Here is a 14,917-nt window from a genome sequence, read left to right on the forward strand (position 1 = left end):
TAAATAGGGAGGTGTTTGACCTTTCACCTCCAGCTGGAGATGGAAGCTGACAGCTGACACACAGCATATCAGAGGCGAACACACACTCTCGAGCTTCTGTCTGTGAGCGGCTGGCTGACCAACAACATCCTGCAGCATGGACAACACCGACAACCTGTTTCACCCCAGGTACGAACACCTGAGTGACTTTTAATCCTCCGCAAATCCTCACTTTGCTCTGTAGGCAGTTGCAAACATGGATCTGTGAGTGGAAATGTAAAGGCTGAATCTGTATAATCTATTTGTAAAGCTGCTGAGGAACTGTCATATACTAAACATGAAACTGTTCTGTATATGGCATGTTTAACATTTTTCTTTGAACTGGGAGTATAAAAAATTTGGGCTGTTAGGGTCTTTTTAAAACCTCATCATTGTCTTGCTGTTTAATATTTAAAATTCTTCCATGGTATTCAGTTCTTTTCCCTTTAAAAGATGCAGAAATTTGTTTTCCTTTCACGTCTTTTCTTCTCCATTATTTTGTTGGATTAAATAGGAGCGTTGTCATGTGTGAGTGTGTGGTGTGCCATTCGGTGATATTTTTAGCAGCAGGCCTCGCTGCAGCTGTTGTGTCTCTCTGCATGTCAGCTGTTCAGTAGCTGCTGTATGTGTTTGGTGGTCATGAAATTGAATCTGTCGAGTCTATTTGTGTTTATGGACATTAATTGTAGTTTTCCAGTTTCAAAAAGACACTCAACGTGGTGCAAGGTGCTGTTTTCAGAGGTCCTTTCACACGTCAGTTATTTTTACGCCTATGCTGATATTGGTCAGGCCCCCCTTTTCTCACCAAAACAGATCTGAGCCATCAGAGTGTGGACACAGGATGTCTGTGGGTGTTTTTGTGTAGGTGGATCCTTAATGAAGTTTTCTTTGGTCCATTTATGGAATTATATTAATGTCAAAATGTCATATGACATTATGTCATAGCAAAAACATAATTCGAGCAAATAATTTCATTTCACGGGCGCAATTAAATTCCTCACAAGGTAGAACTCAGCAGCCATGTCAACACCGAAGCCATCGCACATGTGAAAGTGTTTGCTTTGCACATGCTGCTACAGTTTTACGCTCTTGCAGGTATCTCTGCACTTGGAGAGGAATCCTGCAGAGCCCAAAGTAAAGTGATTTTTCATTTTGATGGACACTTCAGGTTACTGATTTAAACTGAGTTACACTATGACAGCGCTGTTTTAAACAGTTTTTTTAGAATTTGAAAACTAAAGTTTGCTGAATTAATCATTAAAGGTCTGCTGAGCAGCAGTGGAAATACTGACAACTGTCACTGGATTATTTAACACTGGAGGAATATTTAAACCACAGGATTCTGAGGTGAGTTCTGAAGCCTCTGCAGTGCTGTCCCATTAATGTGTTTTACAGTATTACATAGCTCATATGGTTTAAAAAATGAAAAAACAAAACATAACAAAAAGAAAACCCATAACGAGGACCTGCAAAGGAAGTGTGCAACAGAATCTGGCAATCATATGTTTGACCAAAATACAAATATTTAAACCTGGCAACAAAAAGTTGCTCTGTCTGCAGCAAAAACATGTAACTGCACAAACATGACTGGAAGGGACTTGTTCAAAATGGGCCCTTGAATTCTGCACTTTTTAAGATGTTTCTCAGTGTTAAAATGAAGCTTGGTGATAAACCAGTACATCCACAGCTGCACAATAGAAATACAAACAGCTGTGGGTAAACTATCATACTGCACTTTCAAAATGTCAATAAATCCTCAAAACTGATGTGTAGCACATATTCCCTCTTTCATGTTGATTTTTTTATTTATTCATAAATAAAACAATTATATAAAATTCATTATGAAACCAAATCCTATGTAAAAGAATTAAATTAATATAAAATATAAACCAACTAGTCTTTTTATGGATCTGATATCCTAGTCTATTTGGATTTGTGAGTAAATAAATATAAAAACGTGTCAAACAGAAAATAAAAGTGGGTTGTTGAATATAATTGGTGAAATAAAATGATTTGCTCAGATTATGTTTTTGCTTGCGTATTTATTATGACATTAATATAATTCCATATTTTTGATATAACTAAGAAGTTAAATTCAGATAGGTATTAACCTAGTAACCTTTGTGATGGTGAGAGAAAATGGCAGCAAACTCTGTGTTTGTTTAAGAGGAACCAGGCGACACGTGGAGACAGGAACCTAATAACAAAAGGCAAGCCATTTATTAAGGCAAAAGACGAAGGTACATAATAAGAGAAACCAAAACAAATAGCTAATCTAAACTAGGAAAAACTAAACTAAGAGCAAAGCAAAGGGACAGTGGAAAAAAACTAGGGACCGGGAACACAGGGGTAGACAAACAGACAACCTGACAATGAACAAAGGAAGACCAAGGACTTAAATGCACAGAAGGGCAAACACAGCTGATACAAATGAACATGACACCAAAGGGAAAGCAAAACGAAACACACTGAACGTGGACCATGAGACATTTCAAAACTGCAGGGTTTGGCTTCGTTTTCAAGTTGCAGCTTGGCTATAACTGTGACCAAATAAGCACAAAAGCAGAACTTCCCCTGATTTTAATGTAGACATTGTTACAACACTCATTTCTTCCCTGCAGTCACAAGCACAAATGCCACCTCTCTTTCATCAGTTATCATATAATTAACCAGATTACCTCACTGGTTTACAAAGACTTTTGCTGCCGGCATGTTTCTTTTTACTTGCTTCTTTATCACTTACAATAACAGTAGCTGTCAAAGGGGATATTTGCTTTAATACTACAGAGATAAATGTGTCGGTGACATTGGAGTGTGTTTGTGTATGTAAATGCTGACCGCGCCACAGTGGAGAGCTCCGTCAGGCGTTTTTACATCGATCTTTATGCAAAAAGTCTGGCTTCTCTGAGCTATTTTTTTCTCCACAGATAATATCTGTGTAAACTTACCTGACAGCTTTTTCTGTGCTTTAATGTCTTAAATCAAAATCCAATCAATTTATTTATATAGCACTTTTCACAGGATAAAAACCACAAAGTGCTTCACAGTAATATAAAAACGGAAATACATAAAATATATCAATAATCAAACATACAGCACAAATCTAATTAAAAGCCAATCTAAATAAATGAGTCTTAGGCTGCTTTTTAAAAGAATAAATACAATCAAGGCAACATAATGATGGAGTCAGGACCAAGATTTTAAAATGAATTAGTTAAGCTGCTGACACACTCACACTGACCTCTCGCCTGTCACTCAGACTCTTTGCACCTTTCTGGCCTTTTGCTTCAGCTGAAGCTCTTTTTTGTGATATGAGTTCCCCATAAATAACATTAATGATATAGATTCGTGAACAACATGAAAATGATCTTGCAGATGTGTAGAAAATGCAGGAAGGCTTATTTTGAAATGTCTCTTGCTCTTCACTTAACAATTGCCAGATTCCTTTTAACCTCTTTTGCCTTAAACTCTAAAAGCCAAAAAACATGTTTCAGATTTTCAGCCCACTGCATATGCAAACCCTTCAAAGTTATAAAATGAAAACTAAACATGCAAATTCAAAATTTTTTACAAATCAATGTTAGAGTGAGCGGTGTACTTAAGCATCCTCTTGTGTGAGAAACCAACCCGCAGCTTCTCAAAATTGCCCAAATGTGCCGAATATTAAAGTGCACAATGTCCCAGAGCAAGGACCAAGATATCTTTATCTTTATCATTTAGACTTTTATGGCATTGAGTTGCCAAAGAAAGCAAATTAAGCGTGAAATATTCAAATCATATGAGCCTTTTTAAATTCATAGAGGATGTTTAGGTCCCATATAAACACAATTCATTTACATTTGAAAGAACAGTAAAAATAAGTTTCTCCTGAGCTCAAATTACACAAACGAGGAAGATTTCTGGATATATTTGAATAAAACTATTCATAATGCAGAGGTGGGCAGTGAGTTTGATGTCTGGCATCAAACAGGAAGTGTTGTGTGGTGACTCATTTCAGTTTTGATCCAAAAAGCCCACAAAAAACAACCTGTCTTTGATTAACTCTGACATCTCACAATGTGTGTTTATGTGCTCGCCTTAGGCAAAGACAAACCCTTCACTTCCCCTCCTGTAAGATATCATCTATATAAACATTTCATCAGCACATTGGTGACATCATCTCCTGTTTGTCAATCATTAAGTAGTTAAGCTACATGGAGGTTTACCACTCTGTACTTTGGACCCTTTTGGGTTCTCTGCACCTCACAAGAGACACTACAAGGACAGAATCTTTGGACTACCCTCCAGGAGCTTTTGTGACATCCCTAAATCTATGAATATACTGTAACAGCTTTGCTGCTATCCACTCTTCTGAGGATCTTTCCTGTTCATCTTTGTTGCATTAATGAAGGCCCACTTAAGAAAACCACATCTTTTAAACGCTCGTATAATATGTATGTGTGTGTGTCTCCTTCTGTTTCAGAGGGAGCGTGCTCTGTCTGATAGTGTAAGTTCCCGATAACCCAACTTTTGTGTTGCAGTTGGTTGTGAGAATCAGTGGTCAGGTACTGGCCTCTGTGTGGATTTCACCGTTGAAGTTTCCATCCTCTGCGATGAGCCCAGGAATGGGAATCTGTTTTGCTTCAAAATGCTAGCATCTCATTTCTTTTTCAAACAACAGGAAGCACTATACTTAAATGTCCCATTGAAGACTGTGGGACATTTATGTACTGCCAACACTGACTTTCTTATAGAATTTTCTTTCCAGAGACATTTAGTAAACAGAATTTCAGTCAAATCCTGCAGTTGTTTAAACTGGTAATCAGTTTAATGCCAACTCCAATCGATTCCAGTAGGTAGACAGTATATACATACAAACACAGCAGATTGACAAGGTCCTTGAAGCATGCCATCTTGTTAGATACGAGGCATAAGGCATGAATGGGATTTGAACCCATGATCTTTGGTTTACGAGACCAACGCCTTACCACTTGGCCATCATGCCATGTGTTTCTTTACAGTTCTTACCATTCATCTCCATTCCAGTCAGTTCCAAGATGAAAAATATTCACAACCTCTTGGACAGCTAACATATTGAGATTTCTCTTTACTGGAACAAAGGAGTAAATGCCCCAAACACAACAACATGGCATTAGTGAAGTCACTACGAGGTGTGGCTCGGGATTTTTCTTCCCTGTAATGTTGCCTATAATGAGTTTATTATTGTCTGCTAATCTGGTCCTAAGTAGATATAGACTTGATTTAATCCTACAATCGGAAAATTGTAGGATTAGGAGATGAAGTAAATTAGAATATATATATATATTTAAAAGAAAATACTAACAGGAAAACACACGCTGAAGGGCCAAAGTCAGCAGATGGAGCTGATTTTGGCCCTTCAGCATGAGTGTTGTGTTACCAGTCCTGTTTATCATTAAGGTGAAAACCTAGAAATTTGTATGTGTCAACCACCTCAATGTCCAAGCCATAGATGTTCACCAGTGTGATGGGTGGTGGGTTTCTCTGGAAGTCAACCACCATGTCTTTCATCTTACTGGTGTTGATGTGCAGGTTGTTCACATCTGATGACCCATATACGTTAAATCATTTCCCTCAGACAGACATCCAATGATGGCTGTTTCATTAGAGAACTTCTGGAGGTGACAGTTAGCGGTTTGTGTCTCAAGTTCAGTGGAACTGAGAGAGGACCATTCCCTGATGCGGCCCTGTGGTTCATAGCATCACCTCAGACACATAACTCACGCACTGCAATCTGTTGGTGTGGTAATCGATAGTCTATGTAGTCAGATGACGATGGACTCCAGCTTTCCAGCTTCTTACTCAGCGGTGCAGGTTGAATTGTATTGAAGGAACTCAAGAAATTGAAAAACATGACTCTCACAGTCCTTCCACTGCTTTCGAGTTAAAACCACAGGCCTGAAGTGGTTAGCCTCCCTGGGAGCCCAGTCTTTGGCACTGGAAACAACAACAATGGTAACTAAATAACAACTGGTGCATCTGGAATGTTTACAAGGACCATCAATTGATGTTCTGAAACACTTATCTAGTTAATGGTTGCAAAAGAATCTATCCCAATTGCGCATGTCTCTTTTATATAACCTGCATGACATTTCATTGTACCTGAGAAAATGAAATCCGACTACTCCTCCAGATCAGCATCAGTAATTATTTTTGTGTGTCTGTTTTGTTTGTCAGTCTGGAGGCTGCTGTCATGAAGTTGGATCCAGAGGATGGGGAGCAGATCATAGACTACTTTAAAACCCACGCTCTGCTGACCAGAGAGAAAGCTCGTAAGACAGAAGAGCAGAGTTTGTTTATTATTCAGTTATCCATCAGCCAAATGATAGAGTTAATCACCAACTCTGAAGCTATTGTAATTTTGTAAATGAAGGACTAATAATCAATTGAAGACTTAGGTATCAAGAGGTAATGAACTCACTGTGGGTGTGATAAAACCTTCTTATTCGTGTGTTTCAGTCCTGCAGGCATCTGTCAGAGAGCAAAAAAAGCTGCTGGTGGAAAATGCCAAACTCAAGAAGGACATTGAACAGCTGAAAACTCAGCTGCAGGATAAACAGAGGAGACGTGCCGGTACATACACTTTTCATACTGCCGTGCACCATAATAGATTGACATTGAAATCGTGACAGGTCAAAAATTGCAGTTTTGTCTGTGACATGTGGTGACTTTCACAGAAAAGCAAGGAAAGTGTCTCATTAAATCTACAATTAGTTAAAGTAAAATAGAGTTATTGTTTTCAAGTAGACATGTTATATCACTTGACATCAGCTGTAGCCAATGTCAAATCCAGAGCAAGCTCAACTATACAGTAAAGGCATCAATGGGGCTTGAAACCACAATCTTTGGTTTAAAAGACAAAAGATTTGTGGTCTTACTACTTGGCAGCCATGCTATGTTTACACTACTTCATTTTCATGGCCACCACTTTCTTTGGAAATGGAACCTTCCTTCCCACCTAAACTTTCCAGTTTAGGGCGGGCGTGTGTATACTATCCTAAATCCTTGGTGTGGGTTAAATAGGGCTAAGAAACAGATTTCACTCTTTGTAAGTCTAACTTAGTCGAATGTTTTTTGTATTACAAGTTTCATTGACTACTATATTTGGGTAAGAAACTGAGGTAGTGTATCATCACGGACACATCGGTCAGTAAACATTCAGTATTGTTATAAACTCTCACTAAAGGCATGAATGGGGATTGAACCCATGATCTTTGGTTTACGAGACCAACGCCTTACTACTTGGCCACCATGCCTGCTTTGGGAATGAGGAGAAAATGCATCATCTATCCAGCCACTACCCCTTCTCGGGTGCCTTGTCAGTTAAGTTTAGTACAGTTGGATTTTAATGCTTAAACTCTGTCACTAGGAGCACATGCAGAGGATTAAATCACTACCTGGACCAATACTTGTCTTCGAGTATGGTTAGATTACTTTCTGAGCCATGTTTTCTGTTATTAACTGTCAATAACACATTCATTGGTGCCTTTCCTTCCTCAAGAATTCTAACTATAAGATTACTTTCTGCAACACAGAGACAGTAGTCTCTGAACATCACCAAGTGACTTTAAACATTGGTGATGCCTAACAGAGGTTTTCATTTGCAGCAAAGCTTAAAAACTATGAAACAATCAAGACAGCAACTTTGGTAACTTAAGTAATGCCTTGTGATGTGGCATATAGCATGTAACACCTCAAGGAAGCACTAAGGGCATGGATGGGGATTGAACCCATTCTACTTGGTATAAGACACCAACGCCTTACCACTTGGCTACCACACCTGGATGAAGCACAATGTTGTTTACTCCAACTTTGACCCCATTACCTGGTTGCTGCAGCAGAAATTAATATACATTAGAACAGCAAACAAACATCGTGCCTTTGAAATCACTTTTCTATGTTTTTGGATATTCTACTATTTTGCCTGAGTGGTGGAACTTCAAGTTCTTCTCCTGCTTATTCCATCTGGTTGTAGCTTTACTGCGTTTTCCATTCAGAGACAATCTTCTGCTCACCTTGGTTGCAAAGATTTTGCAAATTCTGATGTCAAAGACAAAAACTGTTTACTTTGCCGATACCAGAATGCTCCATTCAAGAAGACTAGAAAGTCACATTAGGTTGTAGAGGACATCATAGGATATATCATTACTACCAGTGAAACTTCAGCATCCATGTGACATTAACAATACAAGACGCTGAACATGGAAGACATCCTTTGTAAGAAGGCATGGATGGGGATTGAACCCATGATTTTTGGTTTACGAGACCAACGCCTTACCACTTGGCCACCATGCCACTGTTGTTGCACTCTTTTGTCATACTTAAGGGTGTTGTCAGACATGGTCCATGTTTATTGTAGACAGTTGACAGGAATTTGTCTTAGTGTGGCCACATATACAACAGATCACATCCAAAAACATAGAATAAAGCACGTCATCATGCAGAATACAAGAATACAACTAAGATATTAAGAAAATAGAAATACTGCAATATATCAGGGTACAGAATCTGTACCTGATTATTACCCAACTGAGCATTTCACTTGTTGAAGACTAAACTTTGGAAAGAAAGGTCAGAAAGGTCCTTAAACAAACAGCAACTGAAAGCTGCTGCAGTAAAGGTCTGGTAGAGCATTAAAAAGTTGGAAAAGCAACTTCTTGCAATGTCAATAATTTCAAGACTTGCCAGCAAAGGGTTTTCAAACAATAATTAGAAATGAACATTGTATTTTCACTTATTTAATTTCTCCATTTACTTCTGAGCCCCTGAAATGACGGGATTGTGTTGAAAATACTTTACTGCCTCATATTTTCATGCAGTCCTTTCGTTCAACCCTTTGAATTCAAGGTGAAAGTCTCCACTTCAGCTGCATCTGAGTGGTTTCATTTAAAATTGAATGTAGTAATATATAGAACCAAAATTAGCAAAGAAAGTTGTCTTTGCATTTATTTGCTGATGAGGCACTGCCATGTCTTTCTTTCAGCTAAAAGTTTGCTCCCTACGGCTCCGCCTCCACAGACCCCTAACCTTACCTCTACTACAGCTGCCAATCAACCGTCTTCACCTGCTGGTGCAACAGGTGCTTTTCAGGTCAATCCTCTTCCTTCTTCCTCCTCCTCACATGAGCGGAGAGACAAACACAGCAGGAGGAGGAGAGGAGAGAGGAAAGGTGAGAGTAGAGTGAAAGACAAAGTCAAATAAAACGAGATAGCAAAAAATATAAATAAAATTACTGACTCTCTTTGTCTACTCAGCTCGTTCAACCTCGGACCTTCTTTCCCTGGGGATGGAGTCACAGGTTGACGTGTCACGACTTGACCTGAGGGTGGGACGAATCCTCAGCGCCCGCGTCCACCCGCTGGCCGAAGCCATGATTGTGCAGGAGGTGGACATGGGAGAAAACAGCTCCCGGACGGTGGTTAGTAAGGTGGGACAGGAAGCAAAACCTGAGGAGGTAATGTGACTTTATACTGAAAACTATCATCAACTTTGTTATTGCTTTAAATAGGCTATATACAGTATACTAAATGAAAATACAATATTAATAAAAAATATTATTGTTATTATTTTACATTTACATTTTTTGTCAGAGTACTGAAATTTTTTTCCAGTAAGTATATTGATGACATTTTAATTTTTTAAATTAATATAGTTTTTAAAAAAAAATATTATTACTTATTATTATAAATGTATAATTTGCCCTTAACATGTACTGCTTAGCATTTCGAGTATTTTTTACTTTTCTACTAAATAACTTCTATTTAATGCTTACAAAACAAAATAGTTTCTTTCTCTCTGTAGCTTCAGGGCTCCTTAGCTGTGTTGCTATGCAACGTCAAGGCCTGTAAGCTGAAGGGCGTGGTCTCCCAGGCCCGCCTCCTCTGCTGCTGCATCTCGGATGACTGTGTTGAACTGTTAGTCCCGCCCACAGGCTCCACCCCAGGAGACAGGGTCACTTTTCTCAACTACCCTGGTAACAATGTAGCATTAAAATATATGAACACAGTGACTGAGTTAAGCAGAGTTTTAAAAGCAGTTTATAGAAGCGATTGTAACTCAGATTAAACAGACGCAGGGCAATCGTGGCTCAAGAGTTGGCATTTCGTCTTGTAATCGGAAGGTTGCCGGTTCGAGCCCCAGCTTGGACAGTCTCGGTCTTTGTGTCCTTGGGCAAGACACTTCACCCACTGCCTACTGGTGATGCCCAGAGGGGCCGATGGCGCGATATGGCAGCTTCGCTTCTGTCAGTCTGCCCCAGGGCAGCTGTGGCTACAACTATAGCTTGCCTCCACCAGTGTGTGAATGAATAATGGAAGTGTACAGTGCTTTGAGCTTCTCGAAAAGCGCTATATAAATGCAATCCATTATTATTTATTTCTCTGCCGACAGTTTTTAAAGCTTAAACTGACTAAAGATTCTGATACCATCTTCTCAAGCATGAGTATAAAGAAGAAAATGCTGCTGAAATTGATCAATTTGTTTTTAAATTAGACTTAGTTTTTTCCATAATGTCTTTTGCGGGTAAATCAGCAGGTACTTTCGGTAAATAGTGCAGGGGTCTCAAACTCCAGTCCTCAAGGGCCATTGTCCTGCAACTTTTCCATGTGCCCCTGCTGCAACACACTTGCATGCTGAGGTGGCAGTTCAGCCATTTGATTCTAGTTACAGCAGCTCATGAGTGAATAAACATGGTACAATAAAAGTACTTTTAGCTTTCTTACAACAAGCCTCATTTGCACATACATTCATGTAAATAAATTTTTTCTCCCTAACCCAACATTCAAACGCTGGTGGACATATGAGGGTTCAGTATAATGCTAAGAATACTTTGATATCTAGAACAGGAGCCAGGGATCTAACCACCGACCTTCTGATTAGCAAGTGACTTGCATCATATCATTTTAAAAAGTTATTGTCTAAAAATGTTAAAAATAAAGTAAACATCAATGTCCACAACTTTCTATACTTTTCTGACCCAAAGAAGCAAAGCAATAACAAGTATAACTGAAAAAATCACTGGAAGCTGCCACTCAGCAAAGAATTCAACCAATCATTCGAAAGTGGGCTTAAAGAGAAAGGAGTTAAAGTAGGTTGTGTCAGACAGAGGATCCATCCATCCATTCGCTTCCACTTATCCTTCTCAGGGTCACGGGGAGCACTGGAGCCTATCCCAGCTATCATAGGGCGAGAGGCGGGGTACACCCTGGACAGGTCGCCAGTCTGTCGCAGGGTTAACACACAGGGACAGACAACCATTCGCACTCACATTCACTCGCACATTCACACATTCAGAAAGAGGATGCATAACCATAATAGAGATTTATAGTAATGTATCTGGAGAGCTAGAAATAATTGATTGACATGATCTTTTTTCACTTTATTCCTTATGTGAATTAAAAGAAATCAAATCATTTGACTCTTCGTGAATGACTGAAGACATAAAAGATGTACTTTAATTCATCTTGATGCAAATTTCTAAAATATGTTATAAACCAAAGAATATAGACACAGATTAAATTTTTTGGGCTCTGGTGTAACAACGACACAGATTTGCATCTTACTACTAAACATTAACAAAGTAATGATCATTTTCCGGACGGGAAGAAATCCAATCATGTCGTTGTCAGTTAAAACCTTGATAGTTAGTTGCAAGAAGCCATAGTTTGTTGTGCCTGTGAATAAAATACATTTGTTAAATTAAAAAGTAGGAGATAAAGTCCTTGTTTTGTATCTGCACCACAAAAACATTTGGGTTTTTTTCACTTTCCTTCACTGTCTTTCTCTTCCCGTGTTCAGGTGAGCCGGACAAGGAGCTGCAGTCCAAGGAGAAAGTTTGGGAGCTTCTCCAGCCGGACCTGCAGGTCGATGGCAGGGGCGTGGCCAATTACAAAGGATGTAGCTTTGAGGTGAAAGGCAAGGGGCTGTGCAGGGCCCCCTCCCTCACCAACTGCATGATCAGATAGAAGTTTGTGTAACTGTGAAAATCCTGTGCAGCACTGCGGTACATGCTTACTGTGACTAAGCACCTGTTTCTTCAGGTGTTTTGTAAATGAAGAGTTTAACAAACTTGTCACTGTGTGGTGTCAGTGGTCTCTGTTCAAACACAAAGCAGTTAAAGCAATACCGAACACTTTAAGTGAATAATAAAGCAGCCATAAGAAAGAAATACATAATTTCTTTCCACAAATAACTTTATGTGATAAGAAGCTGACTTCAGATTTAAAGATTAACCAAATAAAGGCCCCACATGGTGTCAGACAGAGGTCCTGATGGTCAGAGCCCTGTGATGGTTCTTGGCTGAGAGGCAAAGAATTTGGTCTCTGAGTGGTCGCCCTCTGACTGACGACCAATCACTGGTGTTATCTAGGAACCAGACCCCGCCCCTTATTTCCCCAGCCAGATTTCTGAGCCAGCCAGTAAAGGGCTGGGCGAGGTAGGCTGAAGGCTGAAGCCCCGTCTCTCTCAGGTGGTCAGAATGCGTGAGGATAAGTATGGAATGCTGATGCCATTCTGGACCAAGGAGCTTCTGAAGGCCAAAATACAAACACAGAAAACAAACACAATTAGCAGATGCAGACAATGCTGTTAAAAATAACACAAGATGACCATGAGCTCAGGGGCCTGATATCCGAGTCACAGAGCGCAGTACCTCTGCATGCTGCTGCAGGTGTTTGCCTTCGTGCGGCAGGTCGGCTCTCACAACGATGCCGAGCACATGCACGCCTTCAGGGCAGAGTTGGTGGATGCTCAGTGGGTCAGGCACTCCAGGAGGCGTGTCAACAATTCTCAGCATCATGTCAGTCTCCACCCCCTGTCTTCTGAAAAAGCGTGGAAAAGTGCGCCAGAGGAGGCGACACTCAGTGGTCACACCTGAGATGCTTCTTCCTGTTTGGAATTCGTCTCCACCTGTCAGATGCAAAAATCTGTAGTATTTTTTTTCATCCTTAGCAAATCACGTTTAGTGATTTTACATGATTAAGTTAATTTATCATTGTGTATGTGCTATAAGGAGAAAGGTGATTCTAAATAGAGCTTGTCCATAATTTTACATTTCTTATGTTCATCATATTTCTTAAATGAACAAGAACCAACTTTCAGGGCTTAAAAAATTAAACCTGCAGTTTCTCTAATGTCCACTTGAGGCTGATTTCAAAAGAGTGTCAGTTTCCAAAGGCTCCCATGTTAAAATGTTAACTTTACAGCAGAAACAAATATGTTTACAGCCTGATACAAAGAACAATTTTGGTTTCTATTTTTCCTTTTTATACTATGTTTCCAGTTAAAGGCACTGGCGCTAGGGACATGGCCTCTTTGCCTGCAAGGTTGACTCTGAAACAGGTGGCTAACTGAAGTGTCTGAACTGTGAAATACTGTAGCTTTCTTGTGTGGCAAAGCCCATTCAAGGAGTTTGTGCTTCAGTTCTGGTATACCAGTCTGCACCAGCATTGCACCTGTACAGGACACTGGATCTAAACAAACAAGCATGGGTGTGGCCAAACTTCAAAATATGGAGTCCAGACTCAGTGGCAATTTGGGAAATGTTTCTATGGATACACCATCAAAAGAGACATAAAGCAAAATGTATTTAAAAGAAAGTTCTGTAGAAGGACTGACCAAGAAGAGCATTCCCCACAGAGCTCCTCCCACTCTGAGGGCCGCCTAGCAAAACCACGTTCAAGACCAGCACGTCCCTTTTGCCATCACCATGATGATTAACCCACCTGCTGAGGAAATCAAAGAGGCTGTTTCCAGGTTGACCGTGTTCAGCTTTGAGAGCCATCTGAAAAAACAAAGTCTTCTGAATACACGTCTCACAGTGTTTAATATAAAAGTCACACACTGTTTAACACTGATTATTCTTTATTTCTAAAGACTTTTCTCATTCAATGTCATATTGTGAGATTTGATATAAATACTTTACAACCTCATACAAATATCAGGTATTAAATCAACAGATTTTAAGCTTTTTTGTTTAATTTCATAGTGTTAGATGCAACACACAAAGGTTAAAGGCAGGGCGAGAGCAAATAAAATACATTTCAAAAAGAGATTTTATGTAAAACTTTTATTCCTATTTAATCTTATTATAATAGGCTGGATGGTTTCTTGATAAAAAAAATAACAACACATACATTAAGTTTATAGGTACATAAATATTTCTGGCTTTCTTCGAGCTTTGCACCTGTCAGTACTAAGCTAAGGTCAGGACTGAGTAGTATCCCAGACCGATCCAGTTTGCATCCAACAGAAGTCGAAGGACAAACGAGTGGAGCTATAAAATTAATTAGTCAAAGTTTTATTGAGACATTATTTTATTCTAATTGTAAAAAAAAAACTCATTACACTAACTAACCTTTAAGAAAGAGGTCTCATAGGGTCATGAACAGTAATATTTTCTTTAACTTAAAGGCTTTGAAACTGTAGTTAAACAAAAGTGAGTCTTACCTGCTTTACTTTACCAGGAGAGGCAAAAGGTTCAAGGACTGCATATGCTTGATATGGGAGGTTGAATGTGTATTTACGGGAGTGGTTACTGGTTAAACTATAACTTGCCGGTCCTATCTGTGCCTCGCTGCAGTTTTATTGGGTTATAAAAGCAACAAACATCCGTGCAATTCCTGACACTGATGTTCCCTGTGTTACCTGTTGTGATTAAATCTTCTGTCAGCTTGCATCAACTAAAACCAACAGGCAAACAGAATTCATGACTTGTAAATAATGAAGCAGGTTTTAAGGGAAAACTGTCCGACAGAGCAATCATCTACTCTCAGTTTTTCCTGAAAAAGTCAAATGAAAAGACATTTTATGACAGACTGCAGCTCATTGATAATACATCGCTCATTCATCACTGATTTACAATTTGTTCACGGTAATTGGAATT

The 14,917-nt window shown here is 39.3% G+C and overlaps 2 protein-coding genes and 3 non-coding genes across 5 annotated transcripts; 1 reads left to right on the forward strand and 4 right to left on the reverse strand.

Moving 5' to 3' along the window:
* Nucleotides 1-62: 62 nt before the first annotated feature.
* aimp1b (aminoacyl tRNA synthetase complex interacting multifunctional protein 1b) lies at nucleotides 63-14,868 on the forward strand. Its single transcript, XM_085347044.1, has 7 exons — nucleotides 63-168; nucleotides 6,214-6,308; nucleotides 6,496-6,609; nucleotides 9,020-9,205; nucleotides 9,291-9,490; nucleotides 9,838-10,009; nucleotides 11,833-14,868. The coding sequence occupies exons 1-7, from the start codon at nucleotides 137-139 to the stop codon at nucleotides 11,997-11,999; spliced, it is 966 nt and encodes a 321-aa protein (XP_085203170.1). The 5' UTR covers nucleotides 63-136; the 3' UTR covers nucleotides 12,000-14,868.
* On the reverse strand, nucleotides 4,931-5,002 carry trnat-cgu (transfer RNA threonine (anticodon CGU)). The gene has a single exon. It is a non-coding gene; the product is annotated as a tRNA-Thr (tRNA).
* Nucleotides 7,221-7,292, reverse strand: trnat-cgu (transfer RNA threonine (anticodon CGU)). The gene has a single exon. It is a non-coding gene; the product is annotated as a tRNA-Thr (tRNA).
* Nucleotides 8,260-8,331, reverse strand: trnat-cgu (transfer RNA threonine (anticodon CGU)). Its single transcript has one exon. It is a non-coding gene; the product is annotated as a tRNA-Thr (tRNA).
* LOC146635399 (GTPase IMAP family member GIMD1-like) lies at nucleotides 12,290-13,816 on the reverse strand. The gene is made up of 3 exons (XM_085347070.1): nucleotides 13,651-13,816; nucleotides 12,686-12,942; nucleotides 12,290-12,562 (listed from the first exon to the last, which is right to left on the reverse strand). The coding sequence occupies exons 1-3, from the start codon at nucleotides 13,814-13,816 to the stop codon at nucleotides 12,290-12,292; spliced, it is 696 nt and encodes a 231-aa protein (XP_085203196.1).
* Nucleotides 14,869-14,917: the final 49 nt, after the last annotated feature.

The sequence above is a fragment of the Diplotaxodon limnothrissa genome, linkage group LG3, assembly GCF_057381915.1.
Source record: "Diplotaxodon limnothrissa isolate DT_005_m linkage group LG3, D_limnothrissa_male_GT1.1, whole genome shotgun sequence".
NCBI lineage: Eukaryota > Metazoa > Chordata > Actinopteri > Cichliformes > Cichlidae > Diplotaxodon > Diplotaxodon limnothrissa.

Bases quoted from the DNA above. Each gene is read 5' to 3' on its own strand.
- aimp1b (XM_085347044.1), top strand. From the start codon at position 137: ATGGACAACACCGACAACCTGTTTCACCCCAG. The intron at 6,610-9,019 runs GTACATACACTT...TCTTTCTTTCAG, and splicing joins TAAACAGAGGAGACGTGCCG to CTAAAAGTTTGCTCCCTACG. The intron at 10,010-11,832 runs GTAACAATGTAG...TCCCGTGTTCAG, and splicing joins CACTTTTCTCAACTACCCTG to GTGAGCCGGACAAGGAGCTG.
- LOC146635399 (XM_085347070.1), bottom strand. From the start codon at position 13,816: ATGGCTCTCAAAGCTGAACACGGTCAACCTGGAAACAGCCTCTTTGAT. The intron at 12,943-13,650 runs GTCAGTCCTTCT...TGCATCTGACAG, and splicing joins TGTGGGGAATGCTCTTCTTG to GTGGAGACGAATTCCAAACA. The intron at 12,563-12,685 runs GTACTGCGCTCT...TTTGGCCTTCAG, and splicing joins ACCTGCAGCAGCATGCAGAG to AAGCTCCTTGGTCCAGAATG.